The following is a 27318-nucleotide window of genomic DNA, read 5'->3' as shown; positions in this document are numbered from 1 at the left end:
AATTTAAATTATATTAGAGAGTATACATGGAAAGTAAAATAAAAAAATATGGGTCAATGTATGATCTCAAGGTAAAAGCTACTGTTTTTTGTTTGTTTGTTTTGTTTGTTTGTTTGTTTGTTTGTTTAGAAGGGGATGGGGCAGAGGGAGAGAGACAGAAAATCTTAAGCAGGCTCCACAACCAGTGCAGAGCCTAATTCAGGGCTTGATCCCATGACCCTGAGTTCATGACCTGAGCTGAAATCAAGAGTCAGCCACTCAACTGACTGAGCCACCCAGATGCCCCAAGAGCTACTTTTTAAAGCATGAAATCAAAGGCATACATTATGAAAGAATATATAAATAGGTTCGAATATATACAATTTAAAAGGCTTCAGTATTCTAGAAATGCTCACCATTGCCTTCCTAGACACATCACCTTCAAAAAGATTTTGCCTTTCCAGGGGCACCTGTGTGGTTCAGTAGGTTAAGCATCAGACTCTTGATTTTGGCTCAGGTCATGATCTCATGGTTCATGAGTTTGAGCCCCATCGGGCTCTGTACTGACAGTGAGGAGCCTGCTTGGGATTCCCTGTCTCCCTCTCTCTCTGCTCCTCCCCTGCTCCCTCCTTCTCTCTCTCTCTCTCTCTCTCTCTCTCTCTCTCTCTCACACACACACACACACACACACACACACAAATAAATAAACATTTACATATTTAAAAAAAGGAAACAACATTCCTAAATTTATAAAAAAAAAAAAAAAAAGATTTTGCCTTCCCAGCCATGGGAGGTCAGGCCAGTAATAGTTAATGTACACAATCACTTGAACATACATTGTAGTCTCTCTCTCAAGATATTGAAATAAGTGGTGCAAGGGTTTTAATTAGCTGCTGTTGGATTTTGAACTAAAAAGTCGTGTAAGTTTGGGACGGGGGTAGCCATCTCTAGCCATTGAAAAGAATAAACAGACGAGCAGACAAACAAAATAAACACAAAAGTTGGAGTTAAATAGGAGCTAATATTTATGTAGCTCTTATGTGCTGGTCTCAAGGCTAAATAATTGCCTAAAGCTGCATGGTTAATGAGTCGGAGAACCAGGAGCCAAATCAGGATTCAAATTTGACTCTAGTGGCCAACAATTTCAAGCAGTAGCTGACATTTCCTCAACAGAAGCACTGTTCTTTTTCTTTTTTTTTTTTAATCTTAATCCCAGCCTAGTTAACATACAGTTATAGTAGTTTCAAGTGTACAATACAGTGATTCAACAATCCTATATATCACTCAGGAAGAGGCCACTGTTCTTTATCTGAATATTTTTGGGGAGCCACGTGTAGAAATCAGCCATCCTGAGTTGGTGAAGATTCTCTGCTTGACCATTAAGACCCTAAATAGGCAAAATTTATGAATAGCAAAATTATTTTCACTTCTAAGCTGACAGATGAGGCTACCCATAAGTAGAGAGGGCTAGTCACTACCTGTCCCTTTGTGTTAGTTTCCCAGGCCTGCCATAACAACAAATTACCACAAACTTGGTGGCTTGAGGCAACAAAAATTTATTCTGTCACAGTTCTGGAGACTAGAAGTCCAAAACCAAGGTATCAGCAGGAACACATTCCCTCTAAAAGCTCAAGTGGAGAATCCTTCCTTGTCTGCTTTTAATGTAATGTCATGTAAGCTTTTTTTTTTTATTTTATTTTTTTTTTCAACGTTTATTTATTTTCGGGACAGAGAGAGACAGAGCATGAACGGGGGAGGGGCAGAGAGAGAGGGAGACACAGAATCGGAAACAGGCTCCAGGCTCTGAGCCATCAGCCCAGAGCCCGACGCGGGGCTCGAACTCACAGACCGCGAGACCGTGACCTGGCTGAAGTCGGACGCTTAACCGACTGCGCCACCCAGGCGCCCCTGTCATGTAAGCTTTTAATGTCTGCTCCCAATCTTTGGCATTCCTTGGCTTACAGAGGCATCATTCCATTCTCTGCCTCCATCTTCACATGGCCTTCTCCAATTTTGTGTGTGTTGTACTCTTCTTATTAGGATACTTGCCACTGGATTTAGGCCCACCCATATAACCTGGGATGATCTCATCTTGAGATCCTTACCTTTATTATGTCTGTAAAGACCTTTTTTCCAAATAAGGTCATATTCACAGGTTCCAGGTTGACATAGCAGCCCACTATACCCTTCTTGATATTAAAAAAGATATTGACTGTGGCATTTTATGTATCTTTCCAGGTAGCAACAGGGATGAAGAAGCAAGAGACCATGTGAACCCCCAGTCTGAATTCCTGTAGCAGTAATTTTTGTCTTACTAAGGGAACTTAAGTATATCCCATTTTCTGTCTTTAATTATGTCTTAGACTGTGCTCAAAGTACAAAAAAGATTCTGAATTGTTTTGCAGGAGAAATGGAGAGATTTTGTTGCTGGTGGTGGTACTTTGTTTGTTTGTTTGTTCCAGGGAGGAGGGTGAGAGAAGAGAGAAAGGGAAAGGGGAAGAAAGGAGAGAGGGAGACAAGCAGCCAGACATGGCAGAAAACTTCCTGAAAAATTCACCAGATAGATGCATGGCTTAAAAAGACATTTTTAGGAGCTCCTGGATGGCTCAGTCGGTTAAGTGAATGACTTTGGCTCAGGTCATGATCTCATGGTTTGTGAGTTCAAGTCCTATATTGGGCTTTGTGCTGTCAGCACAGAGCCTGCTTCAGATCCTCTGTCCCCCTCTCTCTCTGCACCTCCCCTGCTCATGCACACTTTCTCTCTCTAAAAAAAGTTAAATAAGTATTTAAAAAAATAATAATTAAATTAAAAAATATTTTTAAATGGTGAAGAAAAATACTGAATTATTAGACAAGGATCAAGATTGGACAAAGACTGTTGAAAAATTGTTAACCTTTATTATGAAAGCTATGCATTAGGTACAGGGTAACATAACTACCAATGGGAACTGTCAGTTTCTCAGCTGAAGACTGCATCATTATAACCATATTTTATCTCTATTGGTAGAGCATTCAACTCTTGATCTTGGGGTTGTAAGCTTGATCCCCACATGGGGTGTAGAGATTACTTAAACATAGTAAAATCTTTAAAAAAAAACCCAAGTCTACAGAGAACCTGCAGATTTGAGTCCACTCCCTCCCCAGAGTCTTCTAGTCTGTATGCTGGGGTAGAGGGCTATGCTGAAGGGTTCAGTAGGAAAGAGGGTCTTTATCAATAAACCATACTTATGGTGGGAGGAGGAGATTCATGATGACATAAGCTCCTTAAACCTGATCTAGGAATTCCCAGAAGAAATGGGGAGGGGAGGTCTTTGGAAGGGGCTAAAGTCTTATGACAATAGTTGGGTGAGCTGTCATTAAATTATGAGTCATTGTGTCTCTTTAAAGCCCAAGCTAGTATGGCTTGGTCCCAAATCTAAACTCGATATTCAGGTGAAAAAAAAGATATTAGACTAACCAGGAAACTTCAAACTTTACCTCTAGGAGGTAGGTTGTGAACTCTGCTCTGATGAAAGAAGGTACAGAAGGGCCAGGAAGGTGAGGGAATAGCTTGTACAAGGACTAGAGGTGAGGATGAGTTAGTTATAATGAGAAGCTAGTAGAACAAGAAAAATAATAACACTTTATTACATTTTCTCCTCTTTAGAAATATAGGCTTTAAGCACTTGTCCAAAACCAATAGGGCCTGATGTGTTATGGAATTCAGATTTTTTTTTAAGTTTATTTATTTTGAGATAAAATAAAGAGAGAATTCCAGACAGGCTCCACACCATCAGTGCAGAGCCCAATTCAGGGCTCAAATCCATGAACTGTGAGATCATGACCTGAGCCAAAGTTGGGCACTCAACCAACTGAGCCACCCAGGTGCCCTAGAAATTCAGAATTATTTTTGGATTTTAGGAGGTGGTATGGGGCTTATACTGTATATTACATAACACTTCCAGTAGGGTCTGGGGAGGCATGCTGCAAGCAAACACATTATAATTTCTTCAGTAAAATATTTGAAAGTTCACACTGAGATAAAGGCTTTAAGGCTTCCCTTCAGTTCAAGTTAAATTAAGTACAGAGAATTAATTATGGGGGGAAATCCTTAGTATTCAGAGCTTTCCTCACCCATAGCTTATTGGGTTTTGGAATTGCAGATAAAGGATTTTGTGAACCAGTCTAGGCTCACTAAAGGAAAGTTGAAACTAGTCAAAGAGTAGAAAAAAGAGAATAGAAGTGAGGAAAATCTCCTAGGTTCTCACTATTCCAAAACAACCTTGGTGCATTTGTTAAAGTCTGTTTTCTATTCACACAGCTGTTCTTAAACATTTTCCCATATATCACTCCTTTGCTTGTGTGAGGAAATCTCTGCATTCTGTCCTATGTAAAATATATTTTGAAGTTTCAGAAAGCTGAAAAGGGCAGTGCCTCTCTAAAAACCCAGATTTTTATTTTTTAGAAAGGTTCTCTGAGGCTCTGGACAAGATGGAATAAATCACATGTAACAGGATGTTAAAAATTGACTTCTCCTGCTCTAGTTTTAACTGAGGTTCAAAGGCCTAGAACATAGTAACTGGCCAATGCTTCCATCTTCTGAGGGGAGGTTCCAGATTGCCCGTGTCCTTACCCAGCTTGTGGTAACACAGATAAGCAAGAGAACCAAAAATCCAGAACAACAATGTGGTTGCAACATGTATACTAACCATCCTGAGGGAAAGAAGGGCTGAAGGCGAAGAGGACAGAGGGAATGGAGTAGGAAGAGGAAACGAGCAATGTCTCAGCCATCTTCCAAGAAGGAAGGTGGGCCTTCCCCTCATGTCCATCCTCGTGAGAGGAACTCTAAGCGTGCCTCATGGAGACCTTGTCCCTGGGAGTTTGAGGGGGCACCAAGGACTGGGGAGCCACCCCAGAGGCTCTGGTTATTATGGGCAAGGCCACCATGGAGCTGGTGCAGATTGTCATACACAAGGGAACTCCCTGTAGGATGCCTGACATCCAGCCCACACTCTCCTCGCCACCCTATGGGCTTTGTCCTGGGGCCTGTCCCTTCTTCCCCAGAGTCATTTCCAATCCTGTCCCAAAGGACAGCTCCAAGTGGTGCATGTATCCTCCTGTATTCCCACTGTGTTCCCAGGGCCTGAGGGAAATAAATCACATAGGCAACTTCTGCTCAGATCACAAGGAGAGCTAACAGTGTTCCAGCAGGGGCTTCCAAAGGACCCACAAAAACATCCAATGCAAGAGTCAGATTTGGTCATCCTCCCAGGTCAGAAAGCATGAACTTTGAACATTTGCTGTGGCCAAAGTTTAGTGGTATATTCGCCAGGTGCCAGTCAAGTAAGACCTTACCTATCCTGAACCTCCCTTCATCCCCATGTGCCCTATTTTCTTTTAAACAAGAGGGGCCAGAGGGGGCCTGGTAAGCAGGGAGGAGATAGGGAATGGGAGGAAGAGCTGATCCCATTTCTCTTTCCTACCCGGGAGCTTGATGAGGGGAGAGAAGCTTCAGTTAAATTACTTGTGGCCAGACATTTTAACTACCGAAGTGAGACTTTTTTTGAGACTGGAAGCAGCCAGAGGATCTTTTATTATCCTAGAGTGTGTCTGTCCACCCACGATCACATGCAGGTTCAGGGATAAGCTAACCCACAGAATGGGTCTGAGGGAAAGAATAAAGTTGTTTTCTGATTGCAGCCTATGAGATTCACTTGTTCAACTAGCAGTTAAAAAATATGCCAGAGTATGAGCTTAATTGAATCAAATGAGCAAGTAAATAAATGTACTAATTTGCATGAAGCGGTCATGAAAGTTAGGGTGGAGAAGGCTGGGTGCTTCTGCTCAAGGTTAGGTTTTGTTTACGTGGGGAGAATGGAGCCATCCCAGCAGAATAGATACATGTCATCTCGATTTCTCTCCTGGGAAGTTTTAGACCACAAGGAAACAGAGCTCTGGTGATCATATTTTCTGAAGCAAAATATGGGACATGGAGTCTGACAAGTAAGAGTGCAGACTTGGTGATGAATGGGACATACTGTTTGCAATTAGCTCTGTCCCAGAAACGCTGGGACTTAGCCACTGTAGAAACAGCAAGAGCCAGAGGGCTGGCAGCTAAGCTGTGCGCTGGAGCTTGTTAGCTGAGAAGAAGAGGTCAAAAGCAGGCCTCAGTGCTTTTGTTCATCCACTCCACACCCTCCATCCCCAACTGCCCTGCTGAGATTTTGAAATTACAGTATTTCCATTTCAAAGGCAGATTTTAAACTGCCTGAACTGAGAGCTCAGAAGAAAGTGTGCAGGATTGAAAAGCTTCATTTCTGCCTGCCTTCAGACTTTCAGAGTGACCCCAGGCAAATGTGCCACATCTTCTACTGAGCGAGCCCCAACTTGGGGTTCACCACGCCCTGATGGCTTTGAGGCAGGGAACTCATCCTGGATCCTGCCCCTTCTATCCAGCCTTTCCTAAAAATATTTCCTTAGCTGGGCCCCTCAGGGTCTAACCTCTTTTGTTTCTTGGGTTGAATCGGGGTCTCAAGATAAACCCATCTTCCTCCTCCAGGCTTTGGAGAACCTGAGGTATCATTGTTAGCATTAAGACAGCCCACAATCCATCCAGTGGTAATTGAAGCAATGGGAATGGGTGGGAATGCCCAGGAAGAGTATGTTGAGCAAAAAGAGAAGAGGGCTCAGGATGGAAAGAATCTTAAGGAAACCAACAGTAAGACTTTGAGGGGAATGAGGAGAACTAAGGTGAGGCATGCAGGGCAGCCAGAGGACATGACACCCAGTGGGGGGTGTTTTGGCTGAACACAAAAGAAGAATGTATAGTGATGAAACAGTGCAAAATGCTGCAGAGATAAGTAAGATAAAATCTGTTACTAGGTTTTGCAAGATGATTTTGGCAAGAGCTTTCCTGCACAGGCCATGAAATGTGGCTCCTGCTGTCGTGAGCATCAGCACGTCTTCCAAGACGAGAACAAAAGAGATTTTAAGAGCCCCCAGAGTTGAAGGGTGGCCCCAGCTAGTTCCACCAGCATTACCTAATCACCCATATCCAGCCTACATAGTTGTGTTTGGAAAAGGGAGAACTGTCACTGTCTTATATGCTCATCCACTGAGGGTCAGGGAGACAGTTGCATTCCCTTCACCGTAAGCCCCACAAAAGGAGCTTTAAGATTATTTAGCCACCTTTGCAAGTGTCCAGTGGAGTTTGGGAACTAGTTGGGTGCATTGTGGGATCAAATATATCAATAAGCAGCAGGTTTCTCAGACACCAAATGTGGAGCCTGTAGAGGGGGAGTTGGCCTGGAGTCATCTGCCCAGGGATGGTGGGGTGGCCTGGGCCAAGGGGGATGGGCTGATCAAAACCTAGAAGCTGAGGAAGAAGCTGAGAGGAGTGAGCTGGAGGAAGTACTAGCATGTTTCCTGCAGGGGATCTCCAAGGAACCCACGAGAAAGCCCCACAAAATCCATCCTCATATGTCATCCAAGTCACTAGACCCCTAGGATGGGGATTTTTTTTTCTCTTTTGAAATAATTCCAAACTTATAGAAGAGTTGCAAGAATAGTACAAATGACCTCCCCCACTCTTTCTGAACCATTTGAGAGTAATTGCTGTAATTGAGGTAATCGCCAATCCAATGTCCCACCACCCCTGAGTATGTTAGTGTGCATTTCCTACATATAGGGACATTCTCAGACATAACCACAATGCAACTATCAAAATGTGGAAAGTCATTTATTGGTTTCCTAGACCTGCCGTAACAAATTACTACAAGCTAGCTGACTTCAGGCAACAGAAATTTATTCTTTCACAGTTCTGCAGACTAGAAGTCTGAAATGAAGGTGTCGGTAGGGCTGTACTCTTTCTAAAGACTCTAGGGGAGGGAGGGAGAATCCTCCCTTGATTCTAGCTTCCAGTGGCTTTCAACATCCCTCTTGGCTATATCGCTCCAAACTCTGCCTCTATCTTCACCCCACTATCTCCTTCTATGTCTTCTCTTCTGTCTCTTACAAGGACACTTGCCATTGGATTTAGAGCCCACCCAGGTCATCCAGGATGATCTCATGTCAAGATCCTTAACTTAATTACAGTTGCAATGACCCTTTTTCCAAGTAACATCACATATACAGGTTTGGGGAGTTAGGCCATAGACCTATCTTTTTGAGGATCACCATTCAACCTACTCCAATATTTTATAGGATGGTACTTAAAAAACAACAACTATCTTAGCCATTGTTAAGTGTGCAGTTCAGTGGTATTAAGTACATTCCTCTTGTTGTGCAATCATTACCACCATCCATTTCCAGAGCTCTTTTCATCTTGCAACACTGAAACTCTATGTCCATTAACAGTAACTCCTCGTTCCCTTCTCCCAGCCCCTGGCAACCACCATCCACTTTCTGTCTCTATGATTTTGACTACTCTAAGTATCTTATGTAAGTGCAATTCTATAGTATTTGCCTTTTTGTGACTGGTTTATTTCATCTAACATACTGTCCTCAGGTTTCAACCATGTTGTAGCATATATCAGAATTACTTTTCTTTTTAAGGCTGAATTGTATGTATATACCACATTTTGCTTATTCACACATCTGTTGATGGGCACTTGGGTTGCTTCCATGATTTAGCTATTTTGAATAATGCTTCTATGAACATGAGAGTACAAATATCTTTTTGAGGTGTGCTTTCAATTCTTTTGAGTATGTACCAAGGAGTAGACTTTCTGGATCATATGGTAATTCCATTTTTATTATTTTTTTTGAAGAACCTCGATATTAGTTTCCATAGTGGCTGTGCCGTTTTACATTCCCACCAACAGGTTTCCAATTTCTCTACATCCTCACCACATCCTGTTATCTTCTGTTTTTTGGTTTTGGTTTTGGTTTGGTTTTTGACAATGGCTATCCCAACATTTGTTAGGTGATATCTCATTGTGGTTTGGATCTACATTTCTCTGATAATTAGTGATGTTGAACATCTTTTCATATACCTGTTGGTCATTTGTATGCCTTCTCTGGAGAAATGTCTATTTAAGTCCTTTGCTCCTTTTCGAATCAGGCTGTTCTTCTGTTGTTGAGTAGGGTGGTACTTTAACACTATGTAGATACTGTGTTTTCTATTAAACTTTTACCCACTAGTTTTGGCATACATTGATGATTTCTGGCCAAATTATTACTATTCTTTTCAACTATTACTAATTATTTCTAATTTCATCACTCCTTCCATATTTATCATTTAGCTTTCCACTCTATGGAAATGCCTTGTTCACTCCCCATTTCTTCATGTGTTTGTTTATATCATCATGGATTTTTATTGTATCTTATGGGTTATTACCCATTTTTATCGTTATTTATTCAAATGTCCCAATGGTCCCAGGTTTGGCTAGTGGGAGCCTTTTAAAAGTTTCTATGTCCTAGAACATGTGCCTATTATTCTTTGGGCAGTTAAAAAAAAATTCTTTTTAATGTTTATTTATTTTTGAGAGACAGAGACAGAGAGAGATAGAGCACGAGCAGAGGAGGGGCAGAGAGAGAGGGAGAGAGAATCCAAAGCAGACTCCAGGCTCTGAGCTGTCAGCACAGAGCCCAATTTGGGACTTGAACCCCTGAACTGAGAGATCATGACCTGAGCTGAAGTCGGACATTTAACTGACTGAGCCACACAGGTGCCCCTCTTTGAGCAGTTTTAAAATCACTGGCACAGGTTGGCCCATCTTATACTATTTCTGCCATTGCCCTGGAATGAACCATTTCTCCAAGAATACTTGGTTCCTTTTAGTGGAGAATGATATTTAAAAAAACAAGATCTGGGACACTTGGGTGGCTCAGTTGGTTGAGCAAACAACTTTGGTTCAGGTCATGATCTCATGGCTTGTGAGTTCGAGCCCCACATCGTGCTCTGTGCTGGCATGTGGAGCCTGCTTGAGATTCTCTCCGTCCTTCTCTCTCTGCCCCTCCCCAGCTCATGGTTTTTTTTCTCTCTCTCAAAATAAAGAAATAAACTTTAAAACAAGTAAAAATAAAAACCAAGATCTGGACGCTAAGTGTGCTCCCAGATCCTCTCACTAGATAGAGCTAGGGAACATATGCATACATATATAGACATACACATGTATATTTCCATATCTATTCATGGATATTAGGAATGATTGGTTCCTAGACACCCTACGCCCAATCTAATATCACACGGTTCATTCCAATTTTTTCCTTTTCATGTTTGTAACTTCGGCAGCAAGAACCTGGCTTCCATTATCCTCGGTATGCGTTAGTTATTTGATGAATGCCCCTCGGATGTGATTATTCTTCACTTTTTTCTGAGTCCTCTGTGTGGATGTCTTCCTCATCCCGCCTGGGCTCTGGTACTTCCTACCAGGGCACACGGGTGACCTCTTCCCTCCATATTTGGGAAGGAATATGGCACCATATTGGCACCTCAAGTGGTGCCTCCTTGGCCCACTTGAGCTCTAAAACTTGACACCAAGCTACCATCGCTGCCTCTTGTATGGACGTCCTCCTAATCTCATTTCAGTGTTGATATCCCAAGCCAGGCTGCCAGTGCTGCTTTCTGTCCTGTCCCAGACTGCCCAAGTTTGACAACCTGTGCTGACAGAAGCAGTCTTTAAGGAAGATTATCCAAAGGTTATGCAAATGACTCAAACATGTCTACCATTCTCTACCCTGCTTCTACTCCAACTCTGTCCTTCCTGTGGCCTCACTAATTAGACCTGAGTCAATGATTGTGCCTCTAGACTGGTCAAGTCATGAATAACTTGGGGGATTCACTTATAAAATTCAGCAGAGCCAATTAGATACCTCTTCTGTGAGAGGATTTGGAGTTGGGAGATTGAGAGACCAAGGGAGCTGGCAATGGGGCAGAAGTTAAAAGCATATTGAGAGATGTTAGGCTGACAAAAGGACAGTGGCAGCCAGGTTGAACTAGGTGCCAAAGGAAGCAAAAGCTAATGGAGAGAGAAGGAGAGCAAATGTGCTGCGCAAAGCAGGTATGGCAGAACCATGCTATCTCTGGGAGATCCTGACCTGGCCTTATTTCCTGCCACTGTCTCAGCTGCAATTCCCACAGGACCAGCTGTCTTCCCAGGGATGGGCTGAGACTGATGTACGTTCAATGTGGGCCAGTCATTTGGCACCCCTTCAAAATAATATTCTTTAAATATTGTTTAACTAGAGAGTACAGGGAAAGACTAATTTTCTAATGCTAGAAATAAAGGATTTATTATAGGCACTTATTAAATGGGAGTTCCTGAATCAGACAACTTCATGGGAAAATAGGAAGTAATTTAAAACCCATATAGTAAAACGGACTATGCAATAATTGGATCCTGACTTTAAGTCGGCTGTGATGGCTGACTTCAGGCACATGTCAGCTGGCTATTTTCAGTGTGGTGGCTTTGCTTGCAGATTGAAAGACAAATTGAAAAAAATTCTACAGTAAATGTTTTTGTACATCCATCTGTGACTGGATTGATGATTATATCTTGATAGAGTCTCAATATTATGTTTGCTAAGTGAGATAATGGGAACACTTTTGAGGCTATGGACACATATTGCCAAATTGCTTAAGAGAACATGAAAAATAAAGGACTAGACTTTTAATAATCAATGGTGGAAACGAGTTAAAATTAATAAAAGAACAATATTCTTTCTTACTAGGTGCATATGAGAGTACCCATCTCAAACCTACTCTGTGGAGTTAACAAAGTTTTCAACAACTGACAATTTTGTAGGCAAACAAACAAACAATACAATAGTCCACTCCTACCATGGCATTTAGTAGTTTGAATTTGGTAACGTAGTATTTTTAGTCACTTGAATTTGCTTGTTGCCTTGTGAGATTGGGCACAATCTCTGTTCCCACCTCCCCCCCAAGTCAGCCATCATGAGAGGAGAAACATTTTGCTTCTGGTTACCATATAGAATTCCATCTCTTACTTTTGTTTTAAAAATTATTCTAACTTTTCTAATTATTCAAATTATTCTCAGCTCATTGTACAAGAAACAGCTCTGAAGTCTATAAAATGAAAGGCAAAAGACTCCCTTCTTTAAATACAGTTGTGGTCATACTATATGTACTGTTCTCTAAGTTACTTTTCTTTTAAAACATTATGATTTTATAGTCAGTATGTGTAAAAATTTATAAAGCATTTCACTATAATTTAGAAACCTATCACTAGTGGTGGACATTCAGATTGCCTTCAGTTTTTCATGACTGTAAACAATGTAACGATCATTTACACTGGAATGAGGGCTCCACGGTAATGCACCTTGTCTCGCCTTCCTCACTCCCTGACAAAGCCCTGGCATTGGCACAGTGTGTGGCTCAGAGTGGACCCTTGATTTATATCGTTTGAAGATGAATGAATGTAATTTGGGAACATTTTTGCAACTGTGTGTGTAGAATAAACTTCTCAGATGTAAAGTTATGCTCTCTCTCCCCACCCATTCCTAATCTTGAAGTACCTTAGGTGGTCTTCTACTTACTGAAATCAATACTTATTTCAACAGGAATTCTCCTTGGGTCAAGCCCAACTCTCTCAAGCTATATATTCACACCATGCCAAATTCACTTTTCACTTTATTAATTTTATATTTAGCTGTGTTTCAAACATATGACTTTGCCAATGTTTGCAACAAGAAGCTGCAGATAAAATCAATTAGGTGTCTTTATTATTAGAAAAGTTTTGCTAACATCTCAATGGGCAGGAGCATGGGGAAAAAATCACAGAATAGAGAATATAAATATCCTATAAACACATGAAAATGAAATGAATTCAATCGTTACCTGACTTTTGTTAAATATCTACTACATGCCAGTTGCTATTGTAGGAAATAAGGATTTTATGGTAACCAAAAATAAAATACTACTGCTCTCAAAGAGACAGGGACCTCACACGTCCCATTTCACAAATCAAGATTTTAAAATTTTAACTACTAAACTCCTTTTTGTTTTACCTACAAAAATTGTCAATTGCCGAAAACTTTGTGAACTCTGCAGAATAGGTGTGAGAGGAACACTCAGGTCTATACTCAGAGTGGGAATGGGGCATGATGCTTATACTCATATAAATTCTTTTTTTATTTTTGTGTATTTAAAAAGTCTAGTCTCTTATTTTTCATTGTATCTAAGGCAGTTTGGAAATACAGCAATAGCGTTAAAAATGTTTCCATCAGGGGCGCCTGGGTGGCGCAGTCGGTTAAGCGTCCGACTTCAGCCAGGTCACGATCTCGCGGTCTGGGGGTTCGAGCCCCGCGTCAGGCTCTGGGCTGATGGCTCGGAGCCTGGAGCCTGTTTCCGATTCTGTGTCTCCCTCTCTCTCTGCCCCTCCCCCGTTCATGCTCTGTCTCTCTCTGTCCCAAAAATAAATAAAAAACGTTGAAAAAAAAATTTAAAAAAAAATGTTTCCATCATTTCACCATCATCATTTCACCCATCAGTAAATCTAGTGCTAAGAATTTATCTAGGAAATAATCATCAACTTAGTGACAGGCTAACATATAAGACATCTATTTCAGGGTCTTTAAAGGGTTTTTTAAAAAATATTTATTTTGAGGGGCGCCTGGGTGGCTCAGTCGGTTGAGCTTCTGACTTCGGCTCAGGTCATGATCTTACAGTTCGTGAGTTGAGCCTCGCGTGGGCTCTGGGCTGATGGCTCAGAACCTGGAGCCTGCTTCCAATTCTGTGTCTCCCTCTCTCTCTGCCCCTCCCCCCTTCATGCTCTGTCTCTCCCTGTCTCAAAAAATAAATAAATATTAAAAAAAAAATAAAAATATTTATTTTGAGAGAAAAAGAAAGAGGATGTGCACATGTGGGGGAGGGACAGAGAAAGAGGAAGAGAGAAAGAGAATCCCAAGCAGTCTCCATGCTGTCAGTGCAGAGCCCAACGTGGGGCTCCATCTCACAACCATGAGATCATGACCGTAAGACATGAGACCATGATCTAAGCCAAAACCAAGAGTCAGAGGCTTAACTGACTGAGTCACTAAGAGGCCCTGCAGGATTTTTAAAATAGCAAAACATTGAAAGTAACCTAAATATCTGGCAGTAGGAAAATAATTGTCCTATATCTATATCTATCTATATCTGGAAAGAAATTCTCCAAAATATTGGCATGATTATGAATGACTTATTTTCAGTTTTATACTTTTCTTCATTTTTCAGATTTTCATAATGTGTGTGTATAATTTTTAAAATCATAGAAACTTTAAGAAACTTTAAGAAAGTTGTTGGGCCATTGCTCTTTTCATTACTTTGTGCCTTCAATTTACAGTCTTTTATTTACAAAAAACAGTGTTTTATGAGAAATTGATTACAGATACTATTTGCTTCCTGCAGTATCTCTTTCTTTTGCCTATAATCTTATCTATATACTGACCTTATTCTTTTGTTGTTGTTGTTAAGAAAATTCAAGAGCCAAATTTGAAACTTAAGCACAGCATCTATGTGGAGTCTAATTTTGGCACTTTTAAATATTCTTTTCTTTTTTTGTTTTTCGAGTTTATTGAAGTATAGTTGACACACAATGTTACATTAGTTTCAGGTGTTCAACATAGTGATTTGATAAGTTTTATCTTCTTTTCTTAAGACCTAGTTTTCTACTTGTGTATTTCCAAATAGAGTATATTTGTTCTAAGCCTTTTAAAAGTCCTTGGTGAGTAAATGTAGACATGAAGGATGGTAGAACCCTCCTATTTTCACCAGGAAGGGCACCTGAACAAAATCAATTGTCTAGAAGCATTAAGGAGCTATGACTCCTTAAGCCCACCCACCCCCACCCCAGCCTTTCAAGGGGGAAAGTTGGAGCAATGGCTGTCCTGGATAGCATCATATTGTTCTTAACCTATACTAAGTTGTTACTATCTTCAGCAGGGAGTCATCTCTCCCCCTTCAAATCTCTATGTGCCCCTCTTGCAGGGCTGAGTCCCAGAACCTGAAGATGAGTCCAGCAGGTTCTGTCTCAGTTCTTCATGTTTGCCTAAACACAATCTCTTGAATTTAGGCAACAATGACTCCTGAAATTTCTATGTCCAGGTTGTTGATTCTTACTTGAATCTCCTTTTTGGCCTTCTTCCAGACCTTGTAGATGACATCTATACATGTACATACCTCCTCTCCCACTGTCTCTCCCCATTCCCCTCAAAACAGTGCAAATCTGCAACAGCACCCGCCTCCTGCCCATGTAAACACCTCTATTCACATATATAAACACTTCTACTCACCTTGGAAAGTATGGTTCCTGAAAATGATTTCTGAGGTAATTGGATTTAAGGGTAAAGATTCGTCTTAGAAAAATATAAAGCAATTGGGTGAATGATAAATCACCCCTTCTTATTCTAACTCCTAGGCCCCTTTGCATCCTAGACATTGACCTTGACCCTCCTCTCCCCACTGCACTCCAAGGCATATCCATACATTGAGGCATTGTTTAGGGCTTTTCAGGAAAAAGTAGGTATACAGAGCTGAAGGGAGGGATGAGATTAGCATCTGTATATTCTTGTCCTGATGCAAAACACCATTATGGGTATTCCAAATCCTGTTAGTTGATATGTGTAGTTGAGAAACCTGGTTTCCCCCTCAACCCCACTCCCCCTCTTCGTAATGTTGAATTCTTGAAACAGGTTTGGACCACACAGGCAGCCCTTAACCGACAAACAGGTTAAGGTCCAACAAGTGACTTCATACATTGGTTTGAGTTTTCCCACAAAAGCATTGTCTTATGAGGTATTTGCCGCTGGCTACTCATCTCATAATATGCCTGAAATACTACACATCTATGTAAAAAAAATATATGAAGCAATTCTGGAAATGGATAAACCAGAAAAGGAATACATTTGAATAAGACTTAAAAAATATATACAGAAAGTTGATCATTTTAAAAGAGGACTTACTTGGAGAATCATGAATAGGTAACTGGAGACCCTTATGGAGCTCTCAATGAGAGGTCTGAGCATTCAGTTTATTGGCAGAGTTCTCTTATTCCTTTAGTTTTTCATTTTGAATATTTAAAGAAACTCGGTCTTTTGTTATGTCTAGTTGCACTTCAAAATATATCTTAACGTTTTTCTTGATATAGAAGAATTAATATCCCTACATTTATCCTGGTCCAGTGTGGTTAGTATTTTTAGTATAACTGTTGTTAGTAGTATTTGTATCTCCAAGAGAGCCAAAAAAGAAAGGGGGGGGGGGGAAGGAAGTAGAATTTTAAAGGTAATTTTCCAAAATGTAGTAGATTAGAGGAAGAGGAAATGTTTAAAGGGCTCTGGTGATAGCTGGAAAGAACTTCATGTGAAGTGAGATTCTTAAGAGGAGAAAGAGGCAGGGAATCACAGAGTTTGTCTATGATAAAGGAGGGGCGGAGAAGCAGCATTAGAAGTTGGATTCTGGCTGTCACATGTGTTACTGATGTGATGGGCCATCGTTACAGGGTTCACAGAGCCAAGGGGCATGAAAATGGAATGACCTTTACTTTTTGAAAACTGAACCTGCCTCCAGAAGACCCATTTTGATTAATGGCAGATAAACTTTTTCCAGATGTTTTCAAATGTTCTTTGCCCAAACCAGTGATTTCTTTTCCAGTTGCATTGGAGAATTAATATCTTTGTTTCACAAATACCATCTCGACATTCTTGCCCCATTGCCTCCTGTACTGCTGCCTGATGGAAGGGGTTTTGTGTTCATGATGGATCTTGAATCTGGAGAGATGGAATCTGGAGTGTGTATATGGTATGCAGTAGTCACATGGGGTGGCCTAGAGGGAATACCGCCTTCTAGTCTTGTATGCATCTTGGCACGGATGATGTGGGAGACACTGTTAGTGGTTTATCAACATCAGTGTCTTTTATAGACACTGGTTTTCAGTTGGACACAAATCCACTTTGAGTAAAGACCACAATTGCAGCCAGCTGTGGCAGAAGAGAAGTATACAACTTTCTTTAAAAAAATTTTTTTTAATGTTTATTTATTTTTGAGAGAGAGAAAGAGAGACACAGAATGCAAGTGGGGGAGAGGCAGACAGAATCTGAAGCACACTCCAGGCTCTGAGCTGTCAGCACAGAGCCTGATGTGGGGTTCGAACTCATGAACGACAAGATCATGACCTGAGCCGAAGACGGATGCTCACCTGACTGAGCCACCCAGGAGCCCTGAAGTATACAACTTTCAGGTTTTATTCTTCTTTCTCCATTTTCTCTAGCTAGAATTCTGATGTGATAGTGAACCATCCTGGACATACAGGTGAGGATAACATCCCAGGGATGATGGTTCTGAGATAGAGAGTTTCCTGGACAACTTCGTGGGGGCAGAACTACCATATCAGCCTTGGACTGCTTAATCCAGGCTGTTTTATGAGAGAAAAATAAATTTTGATTTGTGTAAGCTAGCATTGATTTGGGTGTTTGTTATAGTAGCTCAACTTGTAGCCAAACTAGCATATGGTAGAAGGAGGGGAGACTAATCAGTGTAATAACTAGATATTATATATCCATAGAAACTTGATCAGTAGGTGCCCCAAATGGTGTTGAATGATGGGTAGATGTGGACTGTAAGGAAATTCCCAGAGGCAGCAATACGGTTTTGATGCTAAAGCATATTTAAAGCTGAGGCTTTAAAGAATGTATTAAAAGTATAGGATTTCTATGTATTGCAGTACCTGGAAATGCATTGGAGATAACAACAATTGCTTATCACCATAATTCAATAAGGGACTTAATGTATTCCCTGAAAGGAATGATTAAAAATTCATCCCAATACTCTTTGGCTGACCTTAGGATCTATTTGAGGATTAGCATCCCATGTTTATGGAATTCAGATTTTAAGGAAGGATTAATGACCATGTTTGCTGAATGTTTAAAAAACAGCATAGGAAAGAAAAATTCTTCAGTTAGGGAGAGAAAGCAAAGTGTCTGTACTTTGCAAGTTCACAGACATGCTTCAAAGCAAACAGGCTGAACTTTTTGGGCTACACAAATAGCAGACATGAAGGATAGTAGTTCAACTAGATTTCCACCTCTGAGTCCACAAACATTATGAAGCGACATTTAGTAGGTATGGAAGAGGTGTGGAGGAAGAGGTTATCAGACTTTCATCATGCCCTTGGGCTCCTACAATAATTCTTATTCTTTCTGAGAACATTAAGACTCTCTGTACATTATAGAAAGTTAAATTTCTCTAGCCAAAGATCAAGAACACTCTTTGCCTAGAGTGGATATATTATTTAATCAACTAAAATCATTAAAGCCACCTACACCATGACTGATGTGAGGGTTTTGGCCAATGCCCTAGGATGGATTGGGGATGTGCCCAGCACCCTCCCACTCAGTATGCATCCGGAAGCTCTCCCTTCCTTTCAGCCTGGAGAGAGGCTGTGTCTGGGGAGGGGTGGGGAGTCTGTGTTGTCTGGGAAGCACAGGGATGCATATCAATCACTCTGTTTGGCGGGTAACACAGACACACTGCCCTTTTATCCCATCACTATGCAGGCCTTTCCTGTCCAGGAAATAGAATTCTTTACAACATAGATGGTGTTCTTAGTTACAGTAATACCTAATAATAGTTTGGGAAATATTTAAGAATTTACAGAGTCTTCAGGTTATTTGTTTTTTTGTTATTTGTTTTTACAGGAACCACTTTTAAATGGCTCGTTTTAATCCTGGTGTTTGCACCTTCCAGTCACATCCTTCTGACTAATCAACAAATACGTGTGGGACTTCTCTCCTGGATGCATGAGAAAAGTGGGCCTAGGAATCCCTCAAGCTGGAAACTCTCTAGCTTTTTATTGGTGATAACTTCTGATACTGTCACCATCCAAAGCATCAAGGACCTTTCTTGGTCACAGTGTTCTCTTCATGAATATTTCTCTGTACACGCTCTCTCCCTACCCTGTTCGTTGTTTAAATAGAACTTTTAAGGTAGTAAATTCCGATTTTGGAGAACATCCCCAATATAGGCAGATCTGTTAATGATATGATGTGCTTGTTTCTGTTCTTTATTTCATTTAGCCTTAGTTTAATCCACTTATCAGACAACTGTATGTTAAAATATTTCACGTCTCAGTTCTACCTTTGTATCATCAACGAACTTTACCAACCTACAGTTCTTGGTCATGGCAGAAGCAAGATCATGTTTATCCATCATGACCAGGTCTCTCCCTTAGTATCAGAATGGGCTATTCCTCCGCAGTCTCCCAAAGCCCCTTTAGACTTCCATTTCTAGGTCACAAACCACCAAGCTTCTCGTGGGCACTCTGCATTACTGCTCTTTCTCTGTTACTCCCAAGGATCTTGTAGCCCATCTACCTTTAACAGCCCCCCATTTCTTATGACCCAATTTGTTCTTTAACCGTGTCTCTTTTCCTCAGGATGTGTGCTTCTCATTGAGTTTACACACCCAAGCCTCATATTCATATGTCTGCCTATTCATGTATAGGGTCAAGCTGTTAATCAGCTTTTGCTTAATATCACTGTGTTATTTATTTATTTATTTATTTATTTATTTATTTATTTATTTATTTATAATTTTTCCCACTGTGAACATTGAAAATTCTAGTTTATATTGTGTTACTTTTCTGCATGGAAACTGACAAAAATTCACGTTCACTGCAGAGCCCCCAACACCATCCCTGCTACTTTTCCTACTCTTACCTTCCATTGTGGTCCCTGCCCCACTCACCAGCCTTCGAGGACACGACAACAATGCTTCCGTTGCTCTGCTTCAGCATAGGCAAGGCAGTAGCACTCAGGACCACATAACTGAGGAAGTTGACTTCCATGCTTCTGCGCACGATGTGGATATCACCACTAAACAGATTCATAGAAGTGTTGGTGATGTGGTTGAGAATAAGCATGTCTAGTCCCCCTGCAAGAGATGGCTGTGTTGAGAGAAACTGTCTGGGGTGATACCTTTCCTCTCAACCTCCCCCCTTCCCTAAAGCTCCCTAGTCACCCCTAGAGCAAAGTCAAGAAGAGGAGGGAGGAGAGCAGCCTCACCCATGAGCTTTCCAGCTTTGGCAACAAATTGCTCTGCGAAGGTCATATTCTCCATGGTGCCAGCAATGTAGTGTGCTGAGGCTGCTCCAAGCTCCATGCAATGGGATACTATCTGCGGGGACACAGCAACAATGGCGTCAGTCTTGGCCGTAGACTTTGGGAGCAATCTCTGAAGTAATGGGGGTTTAAGTGAGAAACCGCTCACAAACCTGTTTTGATAAGAAATGGTAGGGATATGTGTGTGTAAGCATGAGTTCAATGAATGTGTGTGTGTTGCTAAATGCAACCTGACATGATCTTTGTCTTAGGCTGTAAGTTAAGTAAATCATCCCTGTGCTGGGGTTTAAGTTCATGGCTTGTGCTTATGAGTTTCTGTAAATAGATGTATCTGAATGCGTTATTGGTATGGATGCTTGTTTCCATGTGGGTAGCCCTAGGTTTGTGACTCTTTGTAGCCTTAGGTTTGTGAGTCTGAGTATATGAGAAAACATGTGTCTGAGTCTGCATGGGGATGAGAATGTGAATTTGTGAGTAGGTACTAGAATTTTGGTATCTGAGCACATATCTATATATCTGTGATTCCATGTGTAAATATGGGTGAATAGGCAGTCTATGAGCATGTATAGCCCAAGAACTTTGTGTCTGTATGTGTGTGCATGGGATTGAATACTTAAATGCATTATCTTTATATTCCTGTGGGTGTTTGAATCTGTGTGTGTGTGTGTGTGTGTGTGTGTGTGTGTGTGTGTGTGTTTGCATCTATGTATGGACGTGTCAGCTTCTGTGTGTTGGCATGTGTATGTGAGTATATACAATACATCTGGACATGAGAGAGTACATGTGTCTGTGGGCACAGAACCCTCACCTTCTTTAGATTTTCTTTAGACCTTGCTGTCACCACCACATGGGCTCCCATCTTTGCCAGATGATAGGCCATCTGTTCTCCAATCCCCTTGCTGGCCCCTGTGACAATCACTTTCTTTCCTTGGAGCATCTCTGTGAAACCAAAAGGAAGTGAGGACCATTCCCAATTTGGCAGCAATATTCCTTCCTCTCTGGATGTGGGCAGCCTTATCTCAATGTCTAAAGGTTATGAGCCCAGATCAACTTTTCTCAAACTGTATAAATCAATGAAGGAACAGTTCAAGTTTCATAAACATGCTCTGAAATGGAGGTTTAGCTTGATTGCTCAAAACAAGCCTTCTTGCTGTCCTTTCTAAAAATGTTCATTGACAGAGGTTTCAGCTAAAACACTAGAGTTCCAGACATTTCTGGACTCATCCAATTTTGCTCAATTGAAATAAAACCCAAAAAGTCATCAAAACACATGTGCTCATAGAGATTCCAGGGATTTTCTCTCACTTCTATTTAGTCATCAACTCCAGAATCCTTTCTTGCTTCCCACTTATCAGTCTCTCCTTGGAGCCCAATTATCTGGCTGTGTTGTAAATTTTGGAATTACCCTCATTTTTGTAAGGAATCTGAAATTACTTTCCATTAAGGGTGCCAAATAAAGCATGGACTATTTGGCAATCTGTTGGCTACATGATTACCCCTCTCCATACTCTATTACCCATAGCCCATGTCTAGAAGACACAGAAATACAGTCCCACCCCAGGGTTCCTCTTGTTCAGCAACTTTGGGGATCAGGAACTCATCTGGATCCTCAGAAACACTCCAGCCACCCCTATGTTTTTTATCTATTCCTCCAGAATTAGATACATTGGTACTTACCTGGTCTGAATTCCTCATTCGCAGAATAGTAGTAGTAGGCCAAGAAGATCCCCAGAATGGGGGGGAGATATTTTTTCATAAAAGCCATCAGACACAGACCTGGCCCGAGGAGCCCTGTAGGACACACAGAGAGAACCTACAGAGCTTTCTACAACCTCCCAGTCAGGCAGCAGCCTCTGAATTGTGACATCAGGGACGGGGGAGGCTGGAGTAGTCTCAGGCAGTGCTAGCCAATTTCCCTGTCAGAGCAGCGATTGGCTTTGGGTGGGATCCCATTTGTCCCTGGCAGCCTGTGTGGTGGATTTCATAATGGACAATGTTTACTCCATTTCATTGAGCAAGAAGAGACTTCCAGATGGCCAAGCTCATGACTGTACAGGACTGGATTCCTGAACATCCCTACCCAGAGCCCATCTTCCTCTTAACACCATTTATGCCAAGAATCAACGGCCGTTCAAAAGTGGTACGTCAAAGGCAGAGAGAAAGTGTGTGCGGGGCTTCTGGGGAAATGTGAGTAATAGCAAAACAAGCCAAATTCAAGCCAAATCTCACTCTTGGCCCCACCTCCCAGTCGGAAGCAATTAAAAATAACAGCACAAAACAGAAAAATAAGCTTAAGAAAAAAATGTGCACATTTGGGGGGGGGGAAGCAAACAAGCCCTATAAGCCCCACACTCAAGTTCAATGAACAAGTATTACAACATCAAAGGGGAATGCAAGCCAGCAAGAACCCAGATGGCGGGAAACCCAAGACCAGTTCAAGACTCTCTCAGGCAAGTGCAACGGAACGTACACTTATTACTTTAACAGCAAATAAAGAAGAAATAATGAGTGCCAAAAAAAAAAAAAAAAGGCACTAAGCTATTAAACTGGGTCTTGTAAATGCTATAGAGGCACAAGAACTGTAAAGATGCAAAGGAGAGGAGACCTGGTCCAGAAACAGAAGGAATTAGCATTGTTGAAGCAAAATTTGCCCCCCAAGGTCTACATCCGGCTAAAGACGGATCTAGTAACAATCAAAGGACCAGGGGAAAACCCCGTAGTAATTTAGAATGTGTCACAGAAATATAGAAATAACCACTTTGGTATGTCTGCAGCAAGAACTCAGTAAGGAACAATCCTCCAAAAAAGAATTTGAGAGATATTATTGTTAAGTTTTTCAACTTAAAAAAACAAACTGACCAACCATAAAAATTCTCTCATCACAGAGCAAACCCAAAATTCTGCAAATTACCAACAGAGCCAAGAAAAACCACTTAAATGTTAGGATAAGAATGGGTATCTGTGTTTTGGGAGGATGAATATGGTTTGAGGGCAGGAGTTGGGGGCTCACACAAGATTAAGAGAAATTGACTTATGGCCACAAGTACAGTATGTGGAAACACTCGGTGAGTTTTCACTTCAGAGTAAGGGAAAACAATTTAAGACCCAGAGGAGATGAAATAATTTATCAACAAAGGCTCACAGCTGTGAAGTTCACATCCAGGAAACAGTGGCGATTTGACAACAGTTGAGGGCTAGCTAGAGCTCAAGGTTATGGAGGACAAAATAGAAAAAAATATATAAAGAAAATTCAAGTGGGAAATTACATTACATACTGGCAGAATTCCAAGATATATATGCATCATTTTATCAGGGGCTTTATGCTGCCAAGACATGTTACATACTAGGCTCCATTTTCATCTCTGGAGGGAAGGAAATTGAAACATTTCATTTTTCTTAGTACCATCCTATTAATAGTAAAATTAGAGAATACAAGGAAAAATTGCTTTAAAATATGATGCTGAAGTGACAGAAAGATGGACAGATGAGGGAAGTTTATAGTCTGATTAAAAAAAGACTTAAGGTATACTACAGAAAGCATACACTTAAAGAAAGCAAAAGTAATAACAAGTGAGATAGGGTTGATGGAACATAAAACAAATGCATCAACTATTGCTGATTGTTGGCTAAATGAAAAATGAAGTCCACATTGTGCTGCTTCAGAAGACACATTTAAACACAAACAGGCACACACAAAAACACACACAGACATTTTAATAATTAGCTATTGTGCTAGAAAATAAGGATACAAAGAAAGCTTTCAGTAATTTTTGTGAAATAGATGAAATAATTTTTAACCAATAAAATGCATTAATAAGAAATGAGGACACCATATAATGGTAGATGATACATTAAGTCTGAGCAGTTCTTAAATTTTTTGGTCTCAGCATCCCTGCACAATCTTAAAAATTATTGAGGATCTCAATTTGTGCATAGAGGCATATTTAAGAGATATTGTGGATTCAGTTCCAGACCACCACAATAAAGCAAATGGTACAACAAAGTGAGTCAAATGAAGCACACACAAAAGCTATGTTTATACTATACTGTAGCCTATTTAGTATGCAATAGCCTTATGTCCAAAACATGTCTATGCCTTCATTAAAAAATACTTCACTGCTAAAAAAAAATGCGAACCATCATCTGAGTTTTTAGCTACTTTTAATCTTTTTGCGGGTTGAGGGTTGTGCCTCAATATTGATGGCTGCTTACTGATCAGGGCGGTGGTTGGTGATGGTTGGGGTGGCTGTGGCAATTTCTTAAAATAGGACAACAATAAAGTTTGTCACATTGGTTGACTCCTTTTCCTCATGAATGATTTCTCTGTAGCATATCATACCATTGGATGGCATTTTACCCCCAGTAGAACTTCTTTCAAAATCAGAGTCAGTTCTCTCAAACCCTGCCACTACTTTACTATGCTTATGCAATATTCTAAATTTTTTGTTGTCATTTCAACAATCTTCATAGCATCTTCAGCAAAAGTATACTTTTGAAGAAACCACTTTGTTTGCTCATCGACAACAAGCAACTCCTCATTCATTAAGTATTCTCATGAGATTGTAGCAATTCACTCACATCTACAGGCTCCACCGCTAATTCTAGTTCTCTTGCTCTTTCCACCACATCCGCAGTGACTTCCTCCACTGAAGTCTTTGAACCCCTCAATGTGATCCAATCAACTTCCAAACTTGTTAATGTTAATAGTTGAAACTTTCCCCATAAATCATGAATGTTCCTAGTGGCATCTAGAATGTTTCGATTCTAGGTTTTCATTTTACTTTGCCCAGATTCATCAGAGGAATCATTGTCTATGGCAGCTATAGCCTTATGAAATATATTTCTTTAAGGCTTTTTTTTTAACGTGTATTTATTTGTTTTGAGAGAGAGCGAGCGAGCATGCATGTATGAGCGTAGGGGAGGGGCAGAGAGAGGGAGACAGAGAATTCTTAGCAGGCTCCGCACTGTCAGCACAGAGCCCTACGCTACGCTCAAACTCACAACCTTTGAGATCATAACCTGAACTGAAATCAAGAGTCGGATGTTTGACTGAGACACCCAGATGTCCCTGATATGTATTTCTTAAGTAATGGAAGGTCAAAATTACTCCTTGATCCATGGGCTGCAGAATGGATGTGTTAGCAGGCATGAAAACAACATTAATCTCATTGTACATCTCCACAGAAGTCCTTGGGTGACCAGATGCATTGTCAATGAGCAGTAATATTTTGAAAAGAATTTTTTTTTCTCTCTGAACAGTAAGTTTCAACAGCGGGCTTAAGATACTCTGTAAATGGATGTGCTGTCATTCAGTCTTTTTTGTTCCATTAGTAGAGCACAGGCAGAGTCGATTTAGCAACATTTTTAAGGACCCTAGGATTTTTGGAATGGTAAATGAGCATTGGCTTCAACTTAAAGTCACTAGCTGCATTAGCCCTTAGCGAGAGAGTCAGCTTGTCCCTTGAAACTTTGAATCCCAGCATTGACTTTTCCTCTGTAGCGGTGAAAGTCCTAGATGGCATCTTCTTCCAATAGGAGGCTGTTTTGTCCACATAGAAAATCTGTTGTTTAATGTAGCCACCCTCATTAATTACCTTAGCTAGATCTTCTGGATCACTTGTTGCAGCTTCTACATCAGCACTGGCTGCTTCGCCTTCCAGTTAGTTTATGTTATGGAGACGGCCTCTTTCCTTAAACTTTATGAACCGACCTCTACTCCTTCTGCAGCTTCCTCACCTCTCAGCCTTCATAGAATTGAAGAGTTAGAGCCTTGCTCCTGAACAGGTTTTGGCTTAAAGGAAGGTTATGGCTGTTTGATCTTCCATCCAGACCACTTAAACTTTTTTCATATCAGTAATAAGGCTGCTTTGGTTTCTTATCATTTGTGTGTTCACTGGAGCAGCATTTTTAATTTTCTTCAAGAACCTTTCCCTTGTATTTACAACTGGGCTTGTATTTATAACTGGCACAAGAGCACTAGCTTTCAACCTATCTTGGCTTTTGACATGCCTTCTTCACTAAGGTGAATAATCTGTAGCTTTTGATTTAGTGTGAGAGATGCGCGCCTCTTCCTTTCCCTTGAACACTTAGAGGCCATTGTAGGGTGACTAGTTGGCCTCATTTCAGTATTGTTGTGTCTGAGGGAATAGGGAGGCCTGACAGGAGGGAGGGAAATGAAGGAACAGCCAGTTGGTGAGCAGTCAGAACACTATTTGTTGATTAAGTTTGCTGTCTAACGGCACAATTTATGGAGCCCCCAAAACAATTACAATACTAACATCAAAGATCACTGACCACAGATCACCATAACAAATATAATAATAATGAAAAAGTTTGAAATATTGTGAGAATTACCAAAGTGTAGCACAGAGACACAAAGTGAACAATGTTGTGGTAGACTGGCTCGATGCCGGGTTGCCACAAAACTTCAATGAATAAAAAGCCCAATATCTGCAAAGCACAAAAAGCAAAATGCGATAAAATCAGGTATGCCTACATGTGGGTTTTATTGCTGATATTGTTGTATTAGAAATTTAGACCGAGAGGGTGCTTGGCTGGCTCAATCAATAAGAGCATGCAACTCTTGATCTTGAGATAGTGAGTTCAAGCCCCATGTTGGATTGAGAGACTACTTACAAAATTAAAACAAAATAAGAATGGAGGATTCTTTAAAAGAAATTGAGGCTGAGAATTTTAAAGAGAAATTTTTAATGTTCTATTTTATATTTGAGGAGAGAGAGAGAGAGAGAGAGAGCATGAGCAGGGAGGGGCAGAGAGTTGGAGACAGAATGTGAAGCAGGCTCCAGTGTCTGAGCTGTCAGCACAAAGCCCGATGAGGGGCTTGAACTCCTGAACAGTGAGACCATGACCTGAGCTGAATTTGGACACTTAACTGACTGAGGTACCCAGATGCCCCAAGAATTTTTTTTAAGTAAGCTCTATGCCTAACATGGGGCTCGAACTCACACCCTGAGATCAAGTGTTGCATGCTCTACCCACTGAGCCAGCCAGGCACCCCAAGACTGAGAATTTTTTTGAAACTCAAGAATACATAAGTATACATTGATTTGTATTATCACACATCCTGTAGCCTCTAGAAAACTTGTGAAAGACTGACAAAGAAAGAAGGCAAATAATGTCTTAGTATGATTATGAAAATAGTGGACCTTTCAAACCTCCTTTCAAGAGGGTCTTAGGGATGCATTTGTGCCACACTTTGACCACGTTATGTAATAAACATTGATCCACGGTATGTCCATATTTTCATGCCTGGTTCTCTCATTAGCTTGTAAGCTCCTGGAG

At 40.8% G+C, this 27318-nt stretch overlaps 1 protein-coding gene across 11 annotated transcripts in view; it reads right to left on the bottom strand.

Moving 5' to 3' along the window:
* HSD11B1 (hydroxysteroid 11-beta dehydrogenase 1) overlaps positions 1–27318 on the bottom strand; it is a 55072-nt gene that overhangs the window by 6481 nt on the left and 21273 nt on the right. For 5 of the 11 annotated variants that reach the window (XM_053209592.1, XM_027074531.2, XM_015079951.3 and 2 more), the window contains 4 exons: positions 21694–21807; positions 20825–20955; positions 19960–20071; positions 19643–19828 (listed from right to left, as the gene is read on the bottom strand). In XM_053209592.1, the coding sequence (XP_053065567.1) occupies positions 19643–19828; positions 19960–20071; positions 20825–20955; positions 21694–21781 (517 nt within the window). In that variant the 5' untranslated portion in view covers positions 21782–21807. Of the gene's footprint in view, positions 1–19642; positions 19829–19959; positions 20072–20824; positions 20956–21693; positions 21830–26370; positions 26467–27318 lie in introns of all 11 variants that reach the window. The other 6 variants (XM_027074525.2, XM_027074529.2, XM_027074526.2 and 3 more) reach the window with 3 other exon arrangements.

Source organism: Acinonyx jubatus, chromosome E4 (genome assembly GCF_027475565.1).
Source record: "Acinonyx jubatus isolate Ajub_Pintada_27869175 chromosome E4, VMU_Ajub_asm_v1.0, whole genome shotgun sequence".
NCBI lineage: Eukaryota > Metazoa > Chordata > Mammalia > Carnivora > Felidae > Acinonyx > Acinonyx jubatus.
Note: the sequence above shows the minus strand (reverse complement) of the source record. Positions and strands in the feature narration are given on the sequence as shown.